The sequence below is a fragment of the Heliconius melpomene genome, chromosome 14 (genome assembly GCF_056956725.1).
Source record: "Heliconius melpomene rosina isolate 202511_hmr_F chromosome 14, ASM5695672v1, whole genome shotgun sequence".
Lineage (NCBI taxonomy): Eukaryota > Metazoa > Arthropoda > Insecta > Lepidoptera > Nymphalidae > Heliconius > Heliconius melpomene.
The window spans coordinates 5,972,416-5,999,206 of record NC_140402.1 but is presented as its reverse complement, the minus strand read 5'-3'; the positions used below and the strand labels follow the sequence as shown (position 1 = coordinate 5,999,206).

At 32.4% G+C, this 26,791-nt stretch overlaps 2 protein-coding genes across 9 annotated transcripts in view; both read right to left on the bottom strand.

Annotated features, from left to right (window-relative positions):
• Nucleotides 1-23,571, bottom strand: LOC146532121 (uncharacterized). 3 transcript variants are annotated; one of them, XM_085197465.1, is made up of 11 exons: nt 23,286-23,569; nt 22,854-23,186; nt 22,267-22,419; nt 22,088-22,135; nt 21,764-22,001; nt 20,967-21,133; nt 19,982-20,110; nt 19,337-19,442; nt 18,695-18,899; nt 18,299-18,398; nt 1-518 (listed from the first exon to the last, which is right to left on the bottom strand). In XM_085197465.1, the coding sequence occupies exons 1-11, from the start codon at nt 23,472-23,474 to the stop codon at nt 345-347; spliced, it is 1,842 nt and encodes a 613-aa protein (XP_085053591.1). In that variant the 5' UTR covers nt 23,475-23,569; the 3' UTR covers nt 1-344. The 3 variants fall into 3 exon arrangements, with proteins under 3 accessions (XP_085053591.1, XP_085053593.1, XP_085053592.1); XM_085197467.1 differs by lacking the exon at nt 21,764-22,001 and having other exon boundaries at nt 22,060-22,135; nt 23,286-23,571; XM_085197466.1 differs by lacking the exon at nt 22,088-22,135.
• Nucleotides 23,572-24,438: 867 nt separating this feature from the next.
• Nucleotides 24,439-26,791, bottom strand: part of Dg (Dystroglycan) — an 84,517-nt gene continuing 82,164 nt past the window's right edge. For all 6 annotated transcript variants that reach the window (XM_085197460.1, XM_085197458.1, XM_085197464.1 and 3 more), the window contains one exon: nt 24,439-26,743. In XM_085197460.1, the coding sequence (XP_085053586.1) occupies nt 26,460-26,743 (284 nt within the window). In that variant the 3' untranslated portion in view covers nt 24,439-26,459. The remainder of the gene's footprint in view (nt 26,744-26,791) is intronic.

Here is a 26,791-nt window from a genome sequence, read left to right as displayed (position 1 = left end):
TTATAAGTGAACTATTTTTATTAACATTTCATTGATAAATATTTATAAGACATTGCCTTTATAAAAATGCAAAGATATTTTATTTACAGTCTAGACACTACACGATCGTAGCAGACTTGTCGTATGAAATATTTTAACGAATTTTCGTCACAGTCTTTGGACTGATGTCATTATAGCGATAAGTAAATATGTTTTTGTCTAATTTATTTTATGTATTGATTTGGTCTGTAAGTACATTTATAATAATATTAATATTATAATATATGAAAAATACTAAGACAAGGATATCTTAAAATTATTTAACTGTAAAATAATAGTATAATTATGTATATTGCAATTGGCAATTATTCTGAATCATCTTCTACGGGCTGCTGGAAAGCTTTGGCGGGTGGCTGCAGCATCTTCGTCCTAGCAGCGAGACGAAGAGTCGCAGGACCTAATTTGTTCGACGCCTTTGGTACCATTGAGTCATTTGATGACCCCAGACCAGCTTTACCCTCGTTGCTCACGAGGGGAATCTATGTAAAAAAAAAGACAATTATAAATAGAAAGGCTATAATTAAAGATAAGCTTAAAAATCGCTATAACAAGCGAATGAATAAAACATTAACAATTTAACATCAATAATCAATTACTCATTCAGTGTGAGTTGCTATGACAGCGCAGACGGGGCCCAACGTCGATAAATGCGTGTAAGTGAATACACTAAAAAAAAAAACAGACCATCAGACCGTAAAAGGTCTGGCCTGCACGCGTCAATTACATTAAACGATAGACAGACGGATTTTTTAAGCGGTTCATTGTCTAGCGCGAGAACGGTGAACCTAGACGAGCGGAAGTGGAGATTTCCTGTGCCTTACGCGTTCGCCAGACGCATCATGATCTATGGCTTCAGCAGCATAGATCAAAACAGCTCCATATATGGCACCTTCAATGTCGCTATCTAATATTTAACGCACGTGTGCGTTTACTGTCGAGTGTAAGGTTCGTTTAGTATATTATTGGACGCAATTACAATATTTCAAATAAAAATAGACACCTAGTAATAAACTATGTCATAATTCAATATCTATAGAATTTTTATGGTGCTGGTCTTGATCTAAAATATGTTATTCTACTTGCACACTAAATATATTTAGTACCTACCTAAAACATGTTGGAAATTTATATCAAAGAGGTAGATTGGCAGTGGAATGTATTAATAAAATAATAAGAAACAAAAAAAAAACAACAAAAGTATTTCGAAACGTCAAGAAGGTGTAGAATAAAATTGAATAATATGACAAAAAATGAACAAAACGGCATCTCACAAATGAACTTGCATGATAAATAAAATATAATAAAAAATAAAACCAAATCTGACGAGAACCTCTTAATTTTGATGGTCGCTCCAAATTATACCTAAACACTGGTTATTTATATGACTCGCCGACTGAACCTTGGTCTCGTGAAGACCATATCTGGGAAAGTTCAAAGCTTTATATAGAGATGAGTTATGTTTCAGGTCTGAGGAGTCAACCTATAGTGATATAATTTAAAAAAGCCGGCGTGTTCTTAGGGTTTGTATATGGTCATAATAGCATTTAAGACAAACGAACGTTGGATGCGGGCTGCGCGAGCGCAGTGATGCACATGTCGGTTGGCTCTGCCCTAGAGTATATAATAGATTTATTATTACTCAGTTTATATTTACCAAAGAGAAGCTAGTAAATTAATATAAATGTTGCGTGACTGAACCCAGTGATCCATTTTGTCTAATCAGATGAGACGACAATTATCAGAATCATTCAAGTAAATCAAAAATATAAGGTACTGCTGGAGCTGAAGCCCACGCTGTGATAGCTTCACGCTCTAACCCGCACGTATCCGTTTCCCATTTTCCACCGAATTCTGAAGCCATTGCGTGTTGAGTGGCGGAAATCAACGCGGCGCTTTGCCCTTTACACCAAAGAATCCATTTCTATCATATGATATTTTTGCTATTATTTTTTAAAAAATATTTATTTGTTTTAAGCACCTGAATTAAATCAAGCTGGCGATTAGTAAATACTAGGATATTTACATTTTTTACAGGAATTATTAAATATGTAGCTACTCTGTGACCACGTAGTTTAGACCCGCAACCCGCCCGCGCACCGCCAACCCGCCGAGCCCGACGATACACGCCTCAGATAGAACGCGGTGCACTTTATAAATAAGATAATTCTGATTGTTCATGTACTCGTTTTGATATCTTTATTTGGGAGAATATATGCTAAGTAAGTAAGAATCCTATCTCGATTTTCATTATGTTTAATATTTTGGTTTTTACTTACAAAATTCTCTAGCAAAATTAATTTCTGAGAAATTATCTGAACCAAAAATTAATTTTAGCAAAAAAAGTATATCGAAAATCAAACTATACTAATAGTTAACAATCTTTAAGGATGAGACTTATTAAAAACAACTTTTGCAATTAAAGTTTTTTACGTCCATATACATATATATTTGCTAAGAAATGTCGCGTTAATTAAGGTTTCGCCAAAATAATAAAAAAAACGGTTTCTTAAAGGTTTATCTCTCTAATTTTAAAGGATAATTGTAAATAACATCGTCTTCCACATATTTGAAAATATTTTATGATGGATACCAAAAATCCATTGCTGGACTTCATCAAAGCAGTCCAGAGAAACTTACGTAATTTAAATGTAAATATTCCTTCGAGTTGGATTTAAGCAGACGATTACAAGTCAGATATGTCCCAACAGCACCACGCCGGCGTAAAAAAGGTTTCTTTTGAAATAATTCATGCATATTCTCCACTCAGAGCATGGATAATGACGAATGCACATAATGCAGTTTGATAAATGCGCTAGATAGTTCCGACGAGATGGCAAGTCCCGAGCATAAATCAAATGTGCGACGGTTAAGTGACGTGTCAATGTAGGTACTCGTACATAGACTTTAATAAACAACCTACTAATGATGGGAGGAACGATAAGGAATATGAGCCATATGTTGGCACATGAGGCAGAATTGGTATATGAGAAATATATATATAAAAAACTGTTAAGTTTTATGTCTCAACGTGGAATAGCTTTTAGATGGAAATAGACTTTATAAAAAAATCTGCATTGTTGGATTTTATTATAAAAAAAATAGCATATATCAATCCATATACAGTTTACTTAGCAATATGTCAATAATGTCGAAAACACTATTTAAAAAACCGGACAAGCGCGGGTCGGGGCTCGCCGAGGGTTCCTTACAAAAATTGGAGGACTCGAGCTGTTTCTGAATTTCAAGTTTAGCTTAGCCAGAGCCCTTTCATTATATACCTCACTTGTAACTTTAAGAAATACGATATTTTAAGGAAATCTTGGGGCCGTAGAAGTGAGTATATGGTTTGAATTTCAACTCGATATATCCAAGCGTTCCTGAAATGAAGACTTGACAGACAGAGGGACAACAAAGTGGTCTTATAAGGACTCTTTTTTTAAAAAAAAGTACGGAACCCTAAAAAAATAAACATTAAAATTCTGCCAGCTTTTAAGTCAATCGTACCAGAAGATTCGTCTAGACATCGAGGAGTAGAATGTAATTCAGTCGAAATGCCATAGAAACATATCTGACAATTAACAGACTACCAGTACTACAAGTACCGGCGGACGTAAATATAATAATTATTACACAAATTACAATACAATCTCGTGACCGAAATACTCCAAGTCAGTTTAATGAATAATCATCGTCTCGGAAATAACGTGAGTGCTTCTTAGAATAAAGAAATATTTTAAAAGGAAAATCGCAATTGTGAAGAGAAGAGAGCTTTTAAACTTATACAAAAGAACAAACAGACAAGGGTAATTAATAGTAACCCCTGACCTCGATGTATTTATCACTGTATCGATAGAAATTGGTCAAATTTAGGATAAATTTTACCTACATACTTATTTAAGGTTTACAGTAAAGATATTCAGCACATAAGCACATTCTGTATTATAAATGAAACATGATATGGCCATATCTTCTATAATAGGTGAAAGCTTCAGTTATACCTTCCACACCCTAAACTCACTATCCTCTGACAGACACTTTAGATCCAACAAAGCAAAAAAATAAAAAACAACTATAAATAAAACATTGAAAAAAAAACAAACAATAAAACTAAGGTAAAACAATAAAATAACATTATAAGTAGATATGGAGTTAATAGATATTAAGATGAAAATGTAGAAAATGGCAATCAAAATACACGGACGAGAGCTGAGACTAAGAACAAAATTAAAAATGAAAACTCGTAATTATGAAAAGCTGAGAAAAGTGTTTACTAAAAAAAACATAAAACAAAATATTTATGACTACTACTAATTTTAAATAAATTTAAATACTGAGCAGTAGGTAAACGACATTCGTGTTAAAAATAAACCTACTAAATAAAAATCAACTTTCAATAAACAATGCAAGTTAAACCACCTGTTTGAGGATTCATAAAGTAACTTGCACTATAACAATAAAATGATATCCTTATGCTCCTTATAGTATTACGATCGATGCGTTGATTAAATAATACAGCTTATTTGGATGCGGCGGACGCGAAGCAGTAACTTAGATGGAATATTAGATACTAAATACGTAAGTCTGCTGTAGTTTGTTTGACGTGTAATTATTATAACTACTTTATATAATACTAGTTGGCCCGTGCGGGGCTACGCCCGCTTGAAATAGAAATATTAATAAAGAAATAGATTCTGACAATACAGTAAAACAGTTGTATAAAATAACTGTTACGGCAATTAGCAAATTTGTAGAATTAAGTACTTTAAATTGACATAACTTTTTAATTTACGAACCGATTGTCATAAAATAAACCCTATATGTTTTCGGAAGCTTGCCAGAATCGAATAGTGAAAACCGCATCTAAATTGGTTAAGTCGATTCTGAAACAAGCGATAACAAACGCACAGACAAACAGACAAAAATTTTAAAAATCATTGTTTTGGGTTCTTTTAGGTTAATAAAGTTACCAATAACATTTTTTTAAATATCTTCTAAGTACAGACACGTACCCTCTTACGATTTTATTATAAGTATAGATAGTTAAATTAATTACTAACAATGAATTGTATGCAATCAAAATTAACAATAGAAATTCATAAAGATCCTATTAAACGTATGTTTTAGGTGAAGTTCATAAGTAAAGAAACTCGAAAATAAATATATGTATACTAGTGTTCTGGTACTAGTTCGCCTGTTAAAGTAATTGTTATATTATTTATTTAGGCGAATTATAAAAAAAAAATACATCAGTTGTAGTCTATGTTATTCTTATGGAAAGTTTCATCTAAATCCGTTCAGTAGTCTTTGCGTGAAAGTAGAACAAACATCCATCTTCACAAACTTTTACATTTATAATATTAGTAGGATTTGTAGGATAATAAACGTTATAATAGTATTTTAAAATTTCTCTAATTATCGCGAGAGATTCCAACATCTAGAAATTAGTACCTCTCAAGTAAGTAGAAGATATTATAGGGTGTGATGTACAAATATATTATAAGAGTAAAGAAAGAATCCCGATAAGCAGAGGGAACCTAGTGTTCCCCATTTTCCGCCGATTTTTTCAAGACACTACGTGTTGAGTGACGGAACTCAACGATTCAGATTAAATTACCTTACACTCACACCCTTGTGTCCCAGAACCATAATACTATAAAATATGAAATACAATAATAAAAAAAAACAAATTTACAGTCTATATCACAAAAGCTAGAACTTGGCTCGCGTGGTGTCCCCACATCTACATACGAATTGCAATACCCATTTAAGCCGCTTTACGAGTCAACAGTCGCGAGTCGCACACAAATGTTCTTATCGAATGACCGACATGCAAGTGCATGCCTTGATTGCGGTGATGGCGATTGCTTGTGAAAATTGCTTTCCTCTTTTATTTCATTTACTTAAACGTATTAAAATACTAGCGACCCGCCCGCGATTTCGTCCGCTTGAACTATGTTATTATTAATTTCTGTCTCCATGACTACGTCCTAGTGACGTCTATGCAAAATTTGAGACTCTTAGCATTTGTAGTAACGAAGTTTCATACAAACTTTCGACCTGAAAAACAACCCCTTAGAAGTCGAATATTGCAAATTCCCGTCTTAGCGAGCACCTACGTCCTATAAGTAACTCTTATGCAAAATTTGAGATTCCTAGCACATGTAGTTTCTGAGATTTCGTGATGAGTGAGTGACCTTTCGATTTTATATATATAGACGAAGCGAGGTTTAAAATTTTATTGCAGTTAGTTATCAGTGATGATATTTAACTTGGCTTGGCGTGTCAATGTATTTACCTATTTGCATGTAAATTGCGTATAGGTGTTCTATTTTGATGTTGGAATCAAGTTTCGTTAGGAAAACTATAATATATTTTCTTTATTAATATTTATTTACGTTTAAATTTCCATTTCTTCGCTCTGGTGTCGAGGTGAAGCGCGGCGTTGAGTTCAGCCACTCAACTCACAATGCTTCCAGAATTCGGCGGAAACTGGAGAACGGAGTGAGTCTTAACACTAGGCTCTCTGCCATCACAGCGTGAAGATGATTTATTTTATTCAAATATATTTTCAGAAGGTACTGTTGCACATAAATATTTTCGGAGAAATACGTTACTTGACGAATCATATAAACTTAGTAAAGTTCATACCACAATATAAATGCAAAAATTACAACGTGCAAAACGTGCACACAGACCGTGTACTAAACACGTATTTCACGCAGTCTGCTTGTCAATCGCCAAACAGATTCATTTCGAACGTAACGATGACATTTAGAATTAATAAAGAAGGCGTTTTATCACTTCGAAGTTAAGAACGTAAGAACATTTAAAAAAAAAAACAATAAAAGTTAGATAAATTCGATGATCGCCTGTAGGTCCACGTCCATACTGCCACAATATGGCCATATTTACACACCCTGTGCAAATATAATATCGATAAAGACAATCGTAAACTTTCAATTTAAATGTTATATACGCTACTCATAACTGTCCAGACAGGATGCTAGTGTTTGCGAGTGGAGTTGAACTTGAATTTATTAAAGACTCCAACATATATATATATTATTATTATTATTATATATATTTCCATTTCTTCGCTCTGGTGTCGGGGCAAAGCGCGGCGTTGAGTTCTGCCACTCAACACGCAATCCCTCCAGAATTCGGCAGAAAGTGGGGAACGGACACTAGATTCCTAACCTACCCTGCTGTGTGCAGGATACCGCGTGAAGCAGATTTGAATTATTTTCAAAAATAATAAAATATTTTGTCGTTCTAGCTATTTAGAAACAGTATATTACAATAACATTAATATACGTTTTAAACATTGGAGAGATCTATGGCCAGCTGTGGACGAAGACAGGCTTTTTCTGCGATTTCACTTTGTTTGAAAAAAAAATAGTAAATGAATTTTTCTGAAATGTCACAATCATTTTTTTTTATTTGACAATTACAGAGTTTATATGAAAATCTCTGTGGATAGGCATAAAATAAACGCTATATAATATGTGAAGGTAATTGAATACGGCAGTACATAGCATTATAGGGACTGGTTCTTAAACACGGTTGATGCTAATTGAGTAGGCGGTATGTAAAAACTGATTGTAAAGTTACACTGGAATATATTTTTTCATTCATACATTCGATCGTTTACTATGAACTATGAACATTTATGACGATATTTGAGTTTAAATTCATGTGATTATTTTGTTAAAAAAACTAGCCCTTTTATAATAGACTTTTAATGATATTCAATTTTATGAGCGTTACGCATTTAGTAATTTTAATATTCGGAACCTTTATAATTTTCACAAATTTCGAAAAAAATAAGGTTTAAATAAAATATTTACATTACTTTAAAATAACTTGACAACTTTAACTCTGAGAAATGAAGAAATTCATTCCACGCATTTTCCATAGAGTTCGGATCGGTGTACAATGTTTCGGATCTTGGTAAAATTGAAATATATTGTGATGCACATTATCAAAGAAAACCAATGGAAATGCTATGCGCTGGACAGACGGACAAAAAAGAGATCCTATAAGGGTTTCGTTTTTACCTTTCGAATTGTGGTAATCTCACATTGGAACAAATAAATTGAAGGAATAACCAGACACCTCTGCACATGGAAACGAGGGTAGTTTGCAATTATAAGTGAGACCCAATGACATACAAGTCGGTCAGCTATAACTGTGGCTGGTGAATATCCTGGCTGGTCATTTACATTTCTTCAAGTTTATTGTACTTCTCGAGATGTGGTATTTTCATTTTAATAATTCATATTAGCGCAGAGGCACAAACGTACGACTGTTAACCTGACGATTGTGGGTTCGATTCCCATTTGGGGGAATGAAATATTTCGTATTGTCATGTCCTTGCTCTGGTAACGAGATAAAGCGCAGCGTTGAGTTCCGCTATACAACACGCAATTGTAAGAACTCGACAGAAAGTGGGAAACGGAAGTGTCTTAATGGGAAACTGTAAATAGCGTCTTAATACTAGGTTCACATAGACCCTCTGCTTAACCTGCTATGTGCAGAATTTAGCGTTAAGCTAAAAATATATACACTTGAAGCCTAAATATTTATTATTTAACAAAAATATTTTTTATTTTGTCAGGCTAGCAATAAAATACAGATCATTTTTGTCAAATATCATTTTACAAGAAAGCTCCTTGGAGTATTGCGTGGGTGTTATTTTTAAAGATAATGTTGCTTTTAACGAAAATATTTCATTCAGATTCTTTCTTGTAAGTCATATCTATTTTTGTATAAGTTATTTTTATATAATTTCTCAAATATATTATATCTATTTTGGTAAATTTAATGTTCTATAATCTTTTATCTATATATATAAAAGGACTTGTCCTCACTGACTGAGGTAAGACGCACGCACAGCCGTAAATCTTTAAAACGCCACCGATTATTATAAAATTTTAAATTTACACTCTTATAAAAATATTTCATTGAATACATGTTTCGTGTTTTTTTTAGAATTCACCCCTAAATACGCAAGCGAAAGCGCGTCCGCTAGTATAAATATAATCCTGCTTTTCTAGAAAACAAACAATTTAATAGCGATCTATGTAAATTGCTAAGAAAATAGTTAATATTATTCGCAGGAAAATGCAAACATAGAAAGAAGGCTACAAGGAAAACATTCGTTCCTTAATTTGATATGCATTTATACCGCCCATTCGTCATTGCAACATTGTTTCACTAACGTTCACTCGCTTTGGGTGAAGTTTGACGTGACGGCTTTGAGGCCGCGGGCAAGATTTACGAAATACCCGTTTGTTGGACAAATTGAACATAACTCTTGAATAATCATGGGCGTATCTAGAGATATCTTCTGGTTCTGGAATGGAATTTAGCTTTAGACAGATTTTCTTTTAATTTTTCAAGGCTAAATATTGTGGGGTGGGCACAAGCTATTCCGGGATGAGCACGGTCCCCCTTATTGCTACGCCCATGAGCATAATATCCTTAACATTGTAAAAACAGTAGAAACAAAGCAACGGAACGTATTTCTCTCTAAAAATGAATTATAGACTATAGTGCATATAGAGTTGCAAGACCGTAAACTAGTTCACGACCCTCTGTGAACGGCATGTAATTGTACAATTATACTTCGTTTATAACTATCGTATTTATTGTATTATATGTAATTTCATTTCAACATGTATTTGTTGAAGAAATTTACAATGTAAGAACGTATTGGAAATATAAGATCAAAATTCAATTAAACATATGCATATAATAGGCAAGTAGTGGCGCAGGAACACATATGACTGTAAATGTGACAGTGTCGAGACAAGCCCAACGTGGAGTTCCGTCGCTGAACACGTCTCCAGAATTCGGTGGAAAATGGAGAACGGAGTGTTTTAACACTATGTGGGAATCACAGCCTATCCTGTTCTCTGCGGGATACAGCGTGAAGCTAAAAAAATATGCATACAATTTTAAGCTTTATTTAAAAAGTCCACGCATAATGAGACATTATTATTGCATTAGCTCGCGCGGTGCACACTGAAGGTTTAGCAGTAGATTGATTTAAACATTTAATCATTTTTTCTTAATCTTTCATTTTATGCCTTTTCGACCGGTTAAACAACAAGTTTCGCCAAAAATGAAAAAAAAAGGGAATATTTTAAGACCTCGAATTGCTAAGGTCCCGAAAATAAAGTTTATTGTCGTCAGACATTGGGTGGACGGCAATTTTAAAGAAATCACTCGCTCGCGAGCAGACTCACTTATTTTTTCATAAAGGCTACATCGTTTTAAGCAACATTGTATGGAACAGGCCATCGTTGCACATGGGAAAAAAAATGTGATTGTAAACGCGACTGTTTTGGGTTCAATTCCTACTCGAGGAAATATTTAATATTTTTATTTCTTCCCTCTGATAACTAGGCAAAACGCGGCTATGAGTACCATCAATCTACGCGCAATGCCACATTTTGCGAAACGTGGAGAACGGAGTGTCTCAACACTAACCCTTTACTCACCGCACTATATGAGCAGAAACAGCGTATACGGAAGTCAAAAACAACAAAATAGCACGACAAATGGCGGACGACGTGCGCGACTCACAAGCGACGGTGAATCGACCCCATTCACGGTTGAAGCATGTTTCGAGCGGGGCCCGAGTGCGCCGACGGTGTTTGTTATTCACTTACAAGCATTGTCAACAGCTAATTATGCAGGGCTGGAGTTAAGCGCACACACTTCCTTTAAACTTTTCCTTTTCTATCTACCCACATAAAAAAATGAAGGGAGGCGAGTCCATTGATTTAAAATCACTTATCGCTGTGAATGGGGCACTTCTGTAGTATTTCTTTTGTAATGCAACTGACGTCGGTACCAACGACCCGTTACACCTGAATAGAACTTATTGTAAATGCATTGAAATCTAGTAAATCATAGTGCTCGCTGGGAGCTGTCGTCGGCTGCGGATATGTTTCTATTGTTTCGGAGTTAACCGCCGTGGAAAAGTTTATCGATCAATAAGTAAAAGTCTTTTTTTTTTCAATGTATTGTTTGTTTTGTGGGTTCGATTCTCACTCGAGGAAATGAAATATAATATGAATATTTCCTTTTTTTGCTCTGGCGTCGAGCAATGCCTCCAGAATTAGGCGAATAATGGAAAGCGGAATGTCTTAACACTAGGCTCTCACTCTCTACCCTTCCTACACCCTTTCTAAAAGAAATAACATGGCACTAATTCACGCTTCAGTCCATACATCTCTTAATTTCGAGTGAAGATTTAGTCATACAGTATTGTCATACGAGTTCATTTCAGTGTCCAAACAAAGTAAAGAGGCGGTGCGCGTGTTGACACAACACTCACTCACACATTGTTTGGAATGCTGACCGAGGCGACAGTGCCGAGATAAGAGCATACGTATAATATTACACTAGTAACTGCGTTAAAACCATATACAGGGTGGAATTGTCAGCACCACTTTAAATGAAACCACAGTTTTAACTACTCTATAAAAGCCTAATATAATTCGGAAAAAAAAAAATTCCCAAAAATGAAAAAAATATTTTTTCAAACAAAATAAATAATAAAATTATCGTTTTAAAATAAAATGCCATTTGTAAAGTATAACATAGGCACGCACACACCTACCTGTCAAATCGGAAACGTCGCACACGTATGTGTGCGTCACACGAAATACAGGTATGGATAAAAATCGTGATATGAAAAAAAAAATCCTACGTCTAAACTGTTGAGGTACCTTGTTTAATTTCTTAGGTGTGGGTTTGCAATATATTACCCTATATGCAGTTTCAATAAAAGAAGCGCTGCCTCTTCCACCCTGTATAAGCATGATATTTTAACTTAGTTGTAATAAGTGGACTAAAAATAATGGCGAAATGAACATTTGGTAGGTATTTTTACTTGATTAAGAAATGATAATTAACAAGTATTTTAAAGAAGGTCAAGCGGTTTACTTTTACGTAATGTATTTTAACGACGATCAAATTAATTATATTATTTTTGACATTTTAAAGTGTTTTGTTTGTTAAACATAAAGGAATATTTAAGTATTAAATACACTATTTTGTATTTTTCAAAGTAAAGAAAAAATATTAAAAAATAAAGCATAGGCTTTATTTTTTAATATTTTTTCAATTTTTCATCATATGTCAAATCTTCGACGATGTCTAATAGAAATATTAAGTAGACTGAAATATACACATTGTTAATAATATCCACATACAAATATTATAAACTTTAATCTATTACTAAATCTATTGATATATCAAATTATGCTAATTTTTTAATATTGGGTTTTATTTTGTAAATGAATGAACGGAATAAAAAAAATCTAAATCCATATTTATTTCATTACAGTTGCCTTTATTTTTTACCAGAAAAAGAAATAGCTATTTTTAGCTTACTTTTATTCTGAAATCGTCATACAGGCTCCGCTAATGGGGGGTGATAATGCGAGTCATTGTTAAGTCAAAAGTGAATAAAATAGCAGACAGGCGAGGCTTAACTATACTAAAGATTGCTTGTTTTTAAATAGTGGATAATCATCGCTTGAAATTACTGCTGGGTATTCAAATATATAATGTCTATAGGACACAACGTGAATTTATATTTGAAATTAAGAGTCCAGATGACAAAAATCAATAGAAAAAACAAAGGGTTATCGGTTACAAGAGTAAATTTAAATTAATATTTAATTTTCATACTTTTGAAATATAAATTTATATTTGATAGAACAGAGTGTTTTGACATTTAGAGATATGCAACAATAACAATTAAGTTCATTTTTGTACCAAAATCTATGAAATATTTACATAATATAGTATACAATACATTCATTTGTTTCCAATGAAAAAAAATATATAGACGTAACCCAAATCGAATTCCACTTGTAGATCGACAAGTAATAAACCTCCTAGCGGCGTATAAATTAAATATCTAATAGAATGGACAGGCATTATCTCCCTTACTTGACTTACAACGAGTTTTTATCATCAACATCATCAACGAAGAATACGATCTGACGGCAACCGCAAGGGTAAAAACGCGTGTGTCTCCGATCAAATCTCCGTCATCTAATCTCTAGCATAAATTACCTACAATCAGCGCGAGGGTACAGGAGGCAACGGTACCCACTTCCCCGTACGGGTGTAGAACTTGAGACCTTACGGCTAAAATAATAGGGGATTCGAATCCATGGGTGGCCGTGGTTTCCTTAATGACATATAATACGGCCGCGACCTGTGGCTGTGCCTCATTGGTCGATGAAATATGATGTGTGAATCGTGCCTTATTACAATGTTGGACTCAGGATACGTAGGGCTGATAAAGATAAAAAACAGAGAAATACTTATTTATAAAAGGTATAAAATTAAACGTAGCGGGATTTGAACCCGCACCTCTTGGAACACGTCCAAGACGATTGGTTAAGTATTTTTCTTTCCTAAGTGTGGAATAACACTTTAAAAATGTCAAAAATGAAAACAGTGAGTTAGGGCCATTAAATAAACATACGTCTCGCTTGCATGTCTGACTTTGTGAGCAATATATGGTATATTGCTCTCAGGTCGTCGAATGGTAATGAATTATGCCTAACATCTGCCCCCAGACACTACTTTTTGCGACTGGGAGAATCTCATCAAAATATAAATTGAGCATGAAATATCTCGACGATTAATTGTGATTTATCTTTTAATATATGTACGTATAAATAAATATGACGTTAAATTTTTAGAAACAGCTTCACGCCGTAAGCCTTTTACAGCTGAGCAGGCAGAGGGAACCTAGTGTTCAGAATCTTTGTTACCCACTTTACGCAGAATTTTTCAAGGCAATTTTTACAAGTAGAGTGACAGAACTCAAAGCCGGGCTTTAGTGTCCGAGAGGAGAAATAAAATATATTAATAAATAATAATTCATTCCTTCACTTGGGATCGAATCCACAACTGTCGCGCTACACTCACACACTTGTGCCCTTGCGCGACGACCGTCTAAATAATTTTAAAATTACAAAAAGACTTCTATACATATATTATAATTTAGTAACTTCAATAATTTTAAATAATGAAGGTATCCTCCATCAGCTACCTCCAGGTCTATAATTCATCATAATTACAGACACGTATCGATCGTGATAGATGGAGATGGAGAGACGATACCTCCGATTGCAATAATGGCAGCCCTTACGGCGGACATGCGACAAATGACTAAATTGCCTCCTATACTATAGTCGGTGGTTCAAGCGATAATTATGGCGGTTTCATTTCAACAAGTTTCTATAAGTGAGTTTAATGTTTAATAAATATTATTTATATGAAACATATATTTTTTTGTTTAATTATGTAATGTATGTGTGTGTTAAAGTTGATGAAATGTATGAATTAACATACTAAAGACAATTTTAAGTTAGGTAGGTAGTTAGTAGTTAGGTATTCATTTAAATCTCACAAACAAAAGAAAACAATATATTTTTATGTGTTTCATCTTTTCGATCTTACAACGTTTTGAGCAATAAACGTATTACAAAAACATTTAAAAGTTAAATTTTGCGAAACCACCGAGATCTTCATAAATTTTAACACTGTCTTTTACGATTGCAACAGACATTAAAAGTTTAAGAACGTAATTTCCGTAGGTACAGATTAGGCATCAAGCGACGTAAACATAAGTCACTCCCTTCACTCGAGATGCTATCGAAGACATTAAGGTCTCATGATATGAGAGCTGATTCCTTAGTTGCCAAGCATTGTTACCCGTACTATATCAATGTAATGCAGTCATTTGTACTGTTGGGTAATCTACCAAACGTTTGACTTGGCTCGACTTGCTGATTTATTGAACGTGATAAATCTAATTCTTGATGAATTGGTATGCAAAATGATAGTGACCCAAAACTCCAAGGTTGTTCCTTCTCACACAAATGTACCTATGAGTACTTACTTACTGCTTACGCGTACTGTTCATTTTTAAATATTTTAGATATAAAATATGTTCATTTGATAAAGAATGAAAGAAAGATGAATGCTGTGGAGACGCGATCTTTTCGTAGGATATGCGGAATCAGCTTAGCTTATCGAATCGGCAATAAATAAATAAATAAATAAATGAAGAGATAAACAGAATGGTAGGTACTAGCGAGGATGTCACGCTGAGACTGAAGAAGAACGTGCTCAGCAAGTTTGTGCACGTCGAACGAATGAGTGATGAAAGAATGGCAAAAATTCCTGACTTCGGTTGACCTTCAAAAACATAGTATAAAAGATACTGGTCACGTTAAAAGCATGAAGACCCTCGGAGGGCATGTATGAAGAAGTTGATGATACTGGGCGAGGCGAAAGAGGAATATAGAGAAGGTAGCATTTGGCGCACCGTTCTCTCAGACTACCCCGCTAGTGATACTGCATGAAGCTAATTTTCATCAATCTTTCAAAATCTAATTTCTTTCATCTATAATAAAAAATCATATTTATCAGTAATAACTTAGTAAATGTAATGATAAAATAAAAATATGAACTATATTTTCACATCACATTATTTCATTCTGGAATAAAACAAGTTTCATTGTTTATGAGAGATCCAAGTCCATAAACATCTATATACGATACAAGACGCTATGTAAGACTTAAATAGTACAAGAAAATTTTACATGCACACACATATATAGTCAAAGCTATGAATAATTATCCACAGACATTTGTATTCCCGAGGGCTAGGAAACAATACATCAAATATAATCAAACAGTCTCTATTCTAACATGATTCCAATACATTTTCATTGGTCAGTTGAAAATTTACGATTCTATGGAAACGAAATACCTACTAAAAAAAATATGATATTTTTCAAACGTTTTTTTTCGTGCATACGGTCTTCCGAAATTTAATATAATTTATATAATACTAGTGGACCCGAACGCGGCTACGCCCGCTTGAACAATATTAATATTTATTAAATATATTTATGTAATTATTTTCAGTTTTCAATAGAGAGATGCGTTAAGCAAGCTCATTTTGGATGACGTTTTCTAACAACAAACTTTGCAAATCGTTGCTTAGCAACGACGGTTGTTATTAACATGGCGGAATAAATTGCATGTCAAATTAATAAGTATTTTAATATATTGGTATATATCGAAAATATTACAAATATGAAGAAAAAAGTATCCCATGTTCATCCGGAGACCCTCAAGTATCTCTATATGAGTATTTTATCACAATTAAATTAGCGGTTTAGTCCTGATTGCGTAAAAGACAGACAGAGTTACTTTCAAATTTATAATATAGGATATCTTTCTTCCGAATGAGGATTAAGCCCACAATTATTACGTTTACAGTCAGATGCCGGAGTGCGCCACGACGACCTCATTATTTATTAAATACTGATTTGTTAACTTTAATAAAATATGAATATTTTAAATCATATCAAAAAACTATTGATAACACATATTTGTTTTATTTTTTTTGTAGTTATTTATATTTAGACATTAAATAACATTAATCATATTGTTTAAAACATCTATGTAATTTTAAAAAGTGCAAACACTTATAAAAGTGCAAGCAACCGCATACCCTTAACGTCACCGTCTGGACACAAGTTAATGGCAGACCGTCATTCGCTCGCATCTAATCTAAGCATCGTAAAAAAAATAAGCAAATTGTTTTAAATGAGCAGGTAGGCCCACGCCCGGCTGACCTACAGACGGCGAGTCATTACGAAAATAAAAGGTTTTAGGGTTTCGCGGATAAATATAAAATAATTGTGGTACTTATAAAACAATTACTTGGAAATGTGTTTTCGATACAATCGTTAAAAATACATAAAATTCAAATTCTCTTAAATCAACTTTAATGATTATATTTAAATTGTTCGTTTTTTCAGATGAAACATGCATGGTATAAAAAGCGGCAATGTACTGTAATAATACGCCTGTCCTAAAATTTTGTACCGTATGAATAAATATTATGTTAACATTTAAGGTAAATTGGTTTTTGTATAGATTTAGCTATAATTATATTAAGTGCTAACGACCCGCTCGCGGCTTCGCCCGCTTGTACTACATAATTATTTATTTTCTCATTTGAATTAAAGTAGTGATCTAATAATATTATAATTTTAAAAACAATATATACATGGATAGATAAAGTTTTAAGCCAATTCAATAAAACATTCATTTTTTTTTATAAAAAAAAATGTTAAGGGAAGCTTTCCAAAATACAAAAGTGAAAACTGTACTTATTCAGTTAAGTTGTTTCTGAAATTAGCGTGAACATACGCACAGACAAAAAAAAACCTAAGTACAAACAGATCAAAAAATTAAAAATCATTGTTTTGGGTTCTATTACATATATAAATGCCCCCAGTTATAATTTTAATATAAGTATAGAAGTAGGTGAAAATACCAAAAAAAAAACTAATTCAAAATAATTTCTTCTTGAAAATTTTTTTACGTATAATTTAAGCAAATAACCTTTTTTAATATAACAGGCTGAACCCTAAGCGATGCAATCCGATGCGCGATTTCGAACAGATTTTTTGCGGACCGTTTTTGCTGGGAACATTAAATATATTCAGGTGAACTAATTAGTCACGTCGGACCCTAATGGGAGTATAATAATTCATTGCGTTAGCTTCTCAATGGCTGTCAAAGATGGACATCTTTATCTTATTTATCTTTATCTATATCCAGATTTGCTTACGGAATACATCCTGTACATGGACTTAATTAGATATTAATGCACTTAATAGACGCGATATCCGGTAAGTACTTCCGGCTTTAGTTTCTTAGCTATCTTAGTAGCTAACCTGACTACATCGGGTTTCAATCGACATGTAGATTATCTTTTAATTTTAATGTTATTAATAAGGATTTAGGTTAAGATTTAGAAATAAATGATACTATTTTTTTAACACTAAGTTCCCGCTGCCTAACCTGCTGTATGCCTGGATATAGCGTGCAATTTATATTGTATGGTTTAGTGCTAGAATAAAGACAACATTTTAATTAATAATAATAAAACTGTAAAAATGCTAAAAAAATGGTAAATCTTTATGGACCAAATAAGACCAAAACATATAATACAACGCCGGCCCTTTTCAGCTTTAATGAAAAAAAAATTCTTTGAAAAAACTAATAAAGATTTAAGCATTTATAAAACACCATATTATTGATGAAATGTCCTTACTTTCTAAGTATGAAATTTAAAAAAAATAAAGAATTTCATGACATTTTAAGTTATTTCATAACAATAATGCTATCTTACCGGCTCTCTTTCACCTTGTCCCTCCTTCCCGAGCCCTTCTCCTTTGGACCAGCCCATTTTCTCTAGTAATTTGAAACCTTTATTCTCTTCAGTAATAAATCTGTTATAAGAAAACAAAATATTTTATAGAAAAGGAATAAGTTAAATAATAGATACGTAATAAATTAAAATATTTTGTACTTCAGGAAAAAGATAAATAATAAGTATAAATTAACAAAAAATATCTACAATTTTATTATTGAGGGACTTCCAACCCGAGGGAATCAGTTATTTTCAATTCCGAATATATTCAAGCTTTCACCATGCTTTCATTACTTTTGAAACATCGTTCTTTAATGAAGACACGTTATTTTATAGTTATAAGCTTCAAAATTAAAAAAATAAACAAAAATTTACGTATTAATATCACTACTCTGCGTTTTCTCCGCGTGATGTGAAGACCCGACCTTCTCTCTTCTCGTTTGAGCTCTATCATTATACGCCGTTTCTTCTATAGCTAGTGGTTTCGGTGCGTATTTGTTCTTTAAACGTGCCAATTCCAATTGGTGTTGCTTTTGAACACTGCAGGTTCTTGTGTATGCTACTTTTTCTTTTTCTTGAGCTATTACATGTGGTTTAAATTTTATTTATGTCATATTAAACTACATACATTATTCACTAGCGACCCAAATGCGGCTTCGTCCGCTCTGACTTGTTATATTGTAGAAAAATTATACAATTTTTTTTATAAAAACTATAGGCTATCTATTATTTTGATGCTTTATTACTGTAAAGTTTCATTTTAAACTCTTTCTTGCCTGAAAGTGGAACGCTATATTGATATTTCACAGAATATTTACATACCGAATTGTAACATATCTTATAAATTCTTATTTTTAAAACAAAGCATGTTCGTCGTTATGCCAAATATTAATTGTAGATTTTAATTAGACATTATTTATTTACAATAGAAGATAGATACAACATTTAGTCACATATTTATAACATCTTGTAAGAATAAATAATTCTTAAAGTATTATATTAATAAATTTCTCTCACTTTCCATAATAAGTCCAGGCTCACAATGTCCACATGTGTCGTTCCCGGCGTGGATGTGACACAGTAACTTTGTTTCCCCCAGCTGTATTGTACTGCCGTGAACTATCTGTAATATGAGAAACCATCACAAACGGCATTAATTAGGTGGAAAGTGGGGAACGGAGTGTCGTTACACGAGGTTCCTTGTGCCTTTTACTGCTGTGTACGGGAAATATAATAATCATAATGGATTCACTATGTTAGGTCACTAAAAATTGGACATTCTATTTTGGTGTGTTTAACTTAGAGTCCTATATCTCTTAAATTCATTTACATTATTTACATCTAGTATCCTATATAACGTAGTGTACTATTAGTACTGTGGGTAATTGCCGCTTCAAATCTAATTTTTGCTATTATTTTTGGTACTTTGGCTTTTGATAGCCGTTGAAGAAACATTTAGATTTAAATTAACCTAATTCAACATGTATTTTTAGTTTTTCTAAAACATACCAAAAACACTTATTCTATCATCTTATAGTGAGATCCTCCAAATTTTAAAAAATAGTTACATCACTATCAGGGTTTAGTTTACATCAATTCCTACAATTCATTATGTAAGATATGTTTTTAAATACTAGTTTACGAATTGTATTACAACATTACCTGCATAGGACTACTTCTTTCTTGATTTTCTGACATTCTTGTACCATTCAATATAGTTCCATTTTTAGATCCCAAATCAACTGCAACATAAACTCTTTGATCCATGTCATATTTAATTTCCAAATGATTCTGCAAAATAATAAAGCCAATATAAATATATTGAAATTCTAAAATATATTTTAGTATATCACTGATATAATAATAATTACTTCTATATACAGGGTGGAAGAGGCAGCGCTTCTTTAACTGAAACTGCATATAGGGTAAAATATTTCAAACCCAGAATTAAAAAAAATAATCAAGGCACCTCAACGGTTTAGACGTAGGATTTTTTTTTCATTTCACGATTTTTATCCATACCTGTATTTCGTGTCACGCACACATACGTATGCGACGTTGCCGCTTTGACAGGTAAGTGTGTGCGTGCCTATGTTATACTTTACAAATGGCGTTTTATTTTAAAACGATAATTTTATTATTTATTTTGTTTGAAAAAAAAACTTTTTCATTTTTGAGAATTATTTTTTTTCCGAATTATATTAGGCTTTTATAGAGTAGTTAAAACTGTGGTTTCATTTAAAGTGGCGCTGACAATTCCACCCTGTATATGTTTGTCATCCTACTCCTCCTAAATAGTTGGGCAGATTTTGATGAAATTTTATATTCAAAATGGAATTGGACTTGGTAAATTGCGCTATAGTTGAGATGTACAGCAATGGACTGGTTGAAATAAAATATATTTATTGTGATACAATTTCCAGGCAGCCATACAAACATTATAAATGTAAGATTTTAACCAGTTAAGTTTATTTTAATATTACATATGAATCTCCACTATCCAATGATTATTATAACAAAGAATGATCATTTGGGAATAGAAATATTTTGTTTTGGAAATATTTGATAACAAAAAAATTCCTAATTTATTAAGCAACATTTAAAAATATCTGCATATATGAAACAGAATAATATTGTAAACACTTACTCTGGACACATTATGGTCTTTTATTATAATAGCATGATGGTCCCCTTCACGTCCTAAAGTTCCGCCATCTTTCGTTATAAGATACAAAGTGCCCACTTTCAATTTGGGCAAGTTAGTTTCTCGAACTATTATCCTCATGCATGGTGGGTGATGTTTAGCTACACATTCTGGAAATAAGGATTTCTAATTAATTGCAGTTATTATACTATTTTAGTCAAAATATTTATACTAAAGGGAGAGAATAATTATATTTAGTTTTTTGTAAAATAATTAATTTACCCTGAGTGAAAATTGAATACAAGACTGTTGTGTTTACATAAATAAAGTTTTACTTAAATTATATCTTTTTCTCCAGAGCTTTAAGTGATCCTCCCATTACGAAGATATATCCTCACTTTCCGCCTATTATAATATCTTTGATATTAGATTTTTCCATCTACTTTGAGGGAAAACCTATTAACATTTTTCTTCAGCTTGTTATCTAAATCATAGTGTCAACTGTCACCACTGAACAAGCAATATCTTAAAAATGGATGAAACTTCAATTCTCTATGCCCGTTTTTGGCATATACTTTGGCATTGTGACAAAATATTTTATAATGCAATATAAATTTTATTAATATTTTGCAAATGTAAATGAGATTTGTAGTACAATGTGTATACACATTTCCATTAAGCTATAGCCAATTAGCTATAGCTAAGTTTCCAATAAACTATTTATTGTAATACATTCAAAATACATACAATACATTCAATTTTAACATAAAACAATCATTGAACAGCAAAAGATCCTTTACCATCATCACTTTCCGTAGAAGTGCTTTCATTATCTGCTTCACTACCACTTTCACTACATTCTCCATCTTCCAGCTCCTCTTCTACTGATGGTGTCTTCATAGTGATTTCATCTTTTATATTTTCTATTGTTTCACTGACAGTCTCTGTATTATCATCCATTTTTGTAGAGTCTACAGTTTCTGTCAACTTCTTTGCTTCAGTTTTTCTTCTTTTAGGCTTGCTTTCACCTTCTTTTTCCTGTAATATAACATTTCAGATGTTTGTATTTGGTAGCAACTAGTAGCAATCTATTTACCTAAGGCGGTTGAGCCTCGGAGTGAAACCTGAGTGAATTGTTTCGTCAGGTTTTCAACATCATCAGAACGGGAGGCCTAAAAAAAATAATTATTATTAAATAATCTTATATGCAACAATTACTTTGTAATTACTATTATTTAAAATATCATTTTAAAATTTCATAAAAACAACCTTTTAATTAATAAATCATGAAAAATAAATTTACCTTTTTATTTTTCTTTGCCTTTCTCCTTTCATGGGCCTTCAAAGATTCATTTTCTGCACTCTTTTCAGGATATGAATGAAAAACAAAAGTTTGTTTTTCATTTGAGTAGTAGTAATAGCAACCAGTGTCAGTGTGATAATATAAACCAAGTTCCTACAACATGAAAAAAATGTTACATTACTACTGTAGAACTGAGCATAATGTGAACCTAACCTGGTGCAATCTAGCACTCCCATAATTTGACATTCATTGTTAGTTGTTAATAAAATTATGACAAATCTTCACTAATAAAATATATTATTAGACAGATTATGACTTCTTGCCACCAGTATTGTGCTCAATACATATTGTTTCAGTATGAATATGACTGTGTACATGTAATAGCACTCATTGCTTTATTGTTAATAATTTTGGGTCACATATATGCCAAGTACAAGCCCAAAATAAGCTGAATAAGAATATGTATAATATTCTTATTTGTATTCTGCGCATCACCACCACCATCACAGCTTTTATCAGATAACAACATGGTCCATTGTTTTATAATTCTAAATATATTTTATTATTGATGCTTGTAAGTTACTTACAGAATTATAGTAATAACCAGTCTTATAATCATAGTACATCCCTGCTGACTCAACATACACCATGCCACTTTCTTGAAGAGTGCTCTGTGCTACTTCTTTAACTTGTTCAGCGATACTTTTCTCTTTGTCACCATTGGATTGCACATTCCATGATTTTGATGATGAATCTTCATTACTTTCTATTGATACTTCTTTTGAAGTATCAGTACTCTTTATTTCCAAAGTTTGAGTGTAGGAATTTTTCTTATTTTGTAAACAAGTTTCTACAGTAGTTTCATTGTCCAAGATGTTTTCATTTGTCTGAGTACATGAGGTCTTTCTTTTACTGAATCCCTATTAAACAAATGTTATTACAAAAAAGAATGATATCTTATTTTTTTATATAATATGAGAAAATCTCTAATTATTGTTACAAAGTAAGGAAATCATTACCATTTTTAAATTATGTTTTAAACTTTTTATTAAATCCTTTTTCTTTTTTATAACTAGCCTCATGTTTAGAACCATCTTTAGTATATCGGGCCTGAATTTTAAGGATAACCGAATTTTTCTTAAACTAAATTTATTTTGCTTCTTTCTGCATTTTTTATATTTATTATCATTATCGGGCGTAGTTTCCATGTTTTTTATTATTTTAAGTGCAATGAAATATTACTTTAATTCCTCTTTGTACTTAGTAATAAAATTGGAAAATTAGGTTTGTTATTTTCTTTAATGTCATTTCACATATTTGACAATTGACTTTGACAACTAATATATTAATTTTTCACATAGAAAATAAAGATACCACATTGTATATAAAAATACGGTTCCATACTAGTACAACGGTGTGAATAGAAAACACAAGAAGTGATGTTTTGTTTGACTAGGAATTTTTGTACCAATATAATAGCGTAGCTATAATAGCGTATCCGATGATGAGTAGATTGAACATCCAGAATCCAGTCAAGATAGAAATTATATATTTTTGGATTTTGTAACATATTATAGGTGTAAGTTTTTTACTAATAAAAAATATAGATAACTTTACATTCAACGTCAAGAACATTGTAAAAATAAAAACAATTTTTTTATCGTTCTAGAGTAATAAAAAAGCACGCAAACTTATGCATATTTCAAAATCATCGTTCTAAGCAGAGGCTCCCGAATGGAAGAAACATGAATGCTGAGTCAGCTTAAGTGATCGAAGATCCGCAATGAAGAAATACACAGAATGGCAGGTACTAGCGAGGATGTCACGGTGAGAACGAAGAAGAACGTAATCGGGTTTGGGCACCTCGAACGAATGAGTGATGAAAGAGTGACAAAAAAGATTTATGACGAAAAAATGAGCGGTAAGAGAGGTAGGGGGGGACCTCGGTTTACTTTCGAAACCACAGAATCGAAGATATTGGAGGAAGGTAACGTAAAAAGCATGATGATCCCGGAGGGCATGTGTGAAGAGATTGAGGACAAGGGACGAAGCGAAAGAGGAATGCAGCGACTGTAGCGTTTGGCGCTCCATTCTCTTTGACTGCCCCGATAAGAATACTGCGTGAAGCTAGATTAGATTAGATATAATATAGAATTAAATGAAACCAAGATAAATACTAGACCATTTTATTAAAATAGAAAAAAAAACTCAATAATTACATAAATTATGTGCGTTTTGATGAAATATGATTAAATAAAATAGCTGTCATAGATAAATACGAAATAATGATAAAATGGTACGGTTCATGTGGACATTATTAAGTACAACTACTAAGAAATAAAAAAATATATAATAATAAAAAATTAAAACATTGTAGCTGTTCTATAAAATTGTATATGACTAAAAAGATTTATAAATGCAAAAATCTAAATGAGTATACAATAGAAAAAAATACATCCGTAAGAAAAAAACGTTACTTTATAGCTCGTTTCGTTTAAATTCCTATCGTTTACATAATTTGATTAATCTTAAGTCTATGGTAATAATTAGACAAGTACAAAATGATATTTTATTTCTTAAAAAATATCTATTCGTAGCCTAAAACTAAGGTCAGTTGTATAACACATGTTATTTATAATGTACACGCCAGTTATTCGTATATTTAATTTTTAACCATAAACTAATCGATCGCTAAAGCGTAAAGAAAAATTCGCTTCACAACATTTATTATGTACGAACTCCTTATAAACGGAGTATACAATTCATAAACATTTTTTTTGAATAGCGCAATATCGCGTTTTTTTATAGATTTAGATATAATGTGCTTTAAGTCTTAAGTCCGTAAAGTCTAACATCGTGTTCTACTCTCACAATTCACATACACACAGCCTACCTTCGTGTATGGAAGATCTAAGCTAAAGGCTACTGTTACCGATATGTTTATTAAAGTAATTTACACAACAACTGTCGAACAATGGCACGTTTAGCCAACACACGTATAGAACTGTTTTTGGTCTAGACTTATACGTTATATATATTATGGTTTTATATCATTTCATCACATCGCTTATAATAATTCAGTGGCAGTCGGTTGCAAATGAAAATAAATATTTTCAGTTTGCATAACGATACTGTATTATAGTAGAGCTAATGTAACATGTTCTACCGTAACAACATTCTAGTGTAATGTGACTAGTGTTGCCAGTTCGGAAAATATATATTTTAACACAAAAAAACTATAATTGATTATTCATTTTAAGTCTCTTTTTGTAAGGTACGTAATATATGTTGTTAATTTGATGTAGTAATAAAATTTTCCGAGAAGACACTGGCAACACTTAAAGTGACTTAATTTACAATTCAACCATAAACATACTGTAATACAACTACACCTCCAAAGCTACCTCGTGACATCCCTTAAAATACAAGAAATTCGTAGTCACATTATAATTGTGCACAATTCCTTTTTAGTCGTTATGAGGTTCGTTCTCGTTATCTTAAATTTATAATAATTTTCGTAATAAATGCATTCATAATTTAATTTTTCCCTAAATGCTTGTAAAAAAATACTATACGCTGATTAATGAAAATAATAAAGTTACAAAATTTGCAAATTAATGAGTCGACTAGTTTTATAAAAATTTAAGAAATGAAGTTTTAGACCCCTTTGGCGCGATACATATGTATGTACGAATTTATTTTACACGAACACGAATACTTTAATAAATCCAAATTAAAATATCTTGAGATGCATTAAATATGTACTATTAATTGGATTTTTTTAAAGTATTCGGCTTTAACATTATTTCGGAAAATTCATAATCATAATTTCCCATAATATAATATAGTTAGGATATTAAAGACGTAATTTTACACAAACAGTGCACATTTCCATATAAAAAGTAAAAGCAAAAATCTTAAGGTTCAAGCAGAATTATTTTAAAATATAAAATTACGTCTTCACCATCTAACGTTTACATAATCTGTATAAGTATAATTGTTGTGGCCGTATCGTAGAATTGACGATTTTCTAATACCGTCGACATAAAATCCTTAATTAACGGTTGATCAGATCGTATTATCAACTCGATATTAAATACAGGACTGAAAGTAAAATAATTTACATAAAATCGTCAGTTCCACGATGTGGCAACTAAATAGTTTGTTATAATTAGACTTTACTGGTAAAGTAATTAAGGGGGTACATATGGTGGTGGTTTCCTATAAGTAGGGGTAGCTTTGGGGCGGGGCGGGGTACGGGAGGCAGCGAAGGGCGGCGGGGGGCGGTAGGGGGCGTCGTCCCCGCGATAGTCGGGCGCGGGGGGTAACAGGGGAGGCTTTTCCTCCCTCATGATAACAGGACTCTTATCAGCAGGCTCTGCGTCCGCCCGTTCTTCGAGCTCATCTTGGAAGATCACCGGGATGCCTTTTGAACGGAACGCTTGACGCTCTTCTTCGTCGCCAACGCTCATTTTACCTGTTTATATGATGATTTAATTAATATTTGAATAAGTTTATTATTCAT

Bases quoted from the DNA above. Each gene is read 5' to 3' on its own strand.
- LOC146532121 (XM_085197465.1), bottom strand. From the start codon at position 23,474: ATGGAAACTACGCCCGATAATGATAATAAATATAAAAAATGCAGAAAG. The intron at 22,420-22,853 runs GTAAGTAACTTA...TTCATGTTGTAG, and splicing joins CTGGTTATTACTATAATTCT to GAACTTGGTTTATATTATCA. The intron at 22,136-22,266 runs GTAAATTTATTT...TATTTTTTTTAG, and splicing joins AGGCAAAGAAAAATAAAAAG to GCCTCCCGTTCTGATGATGT.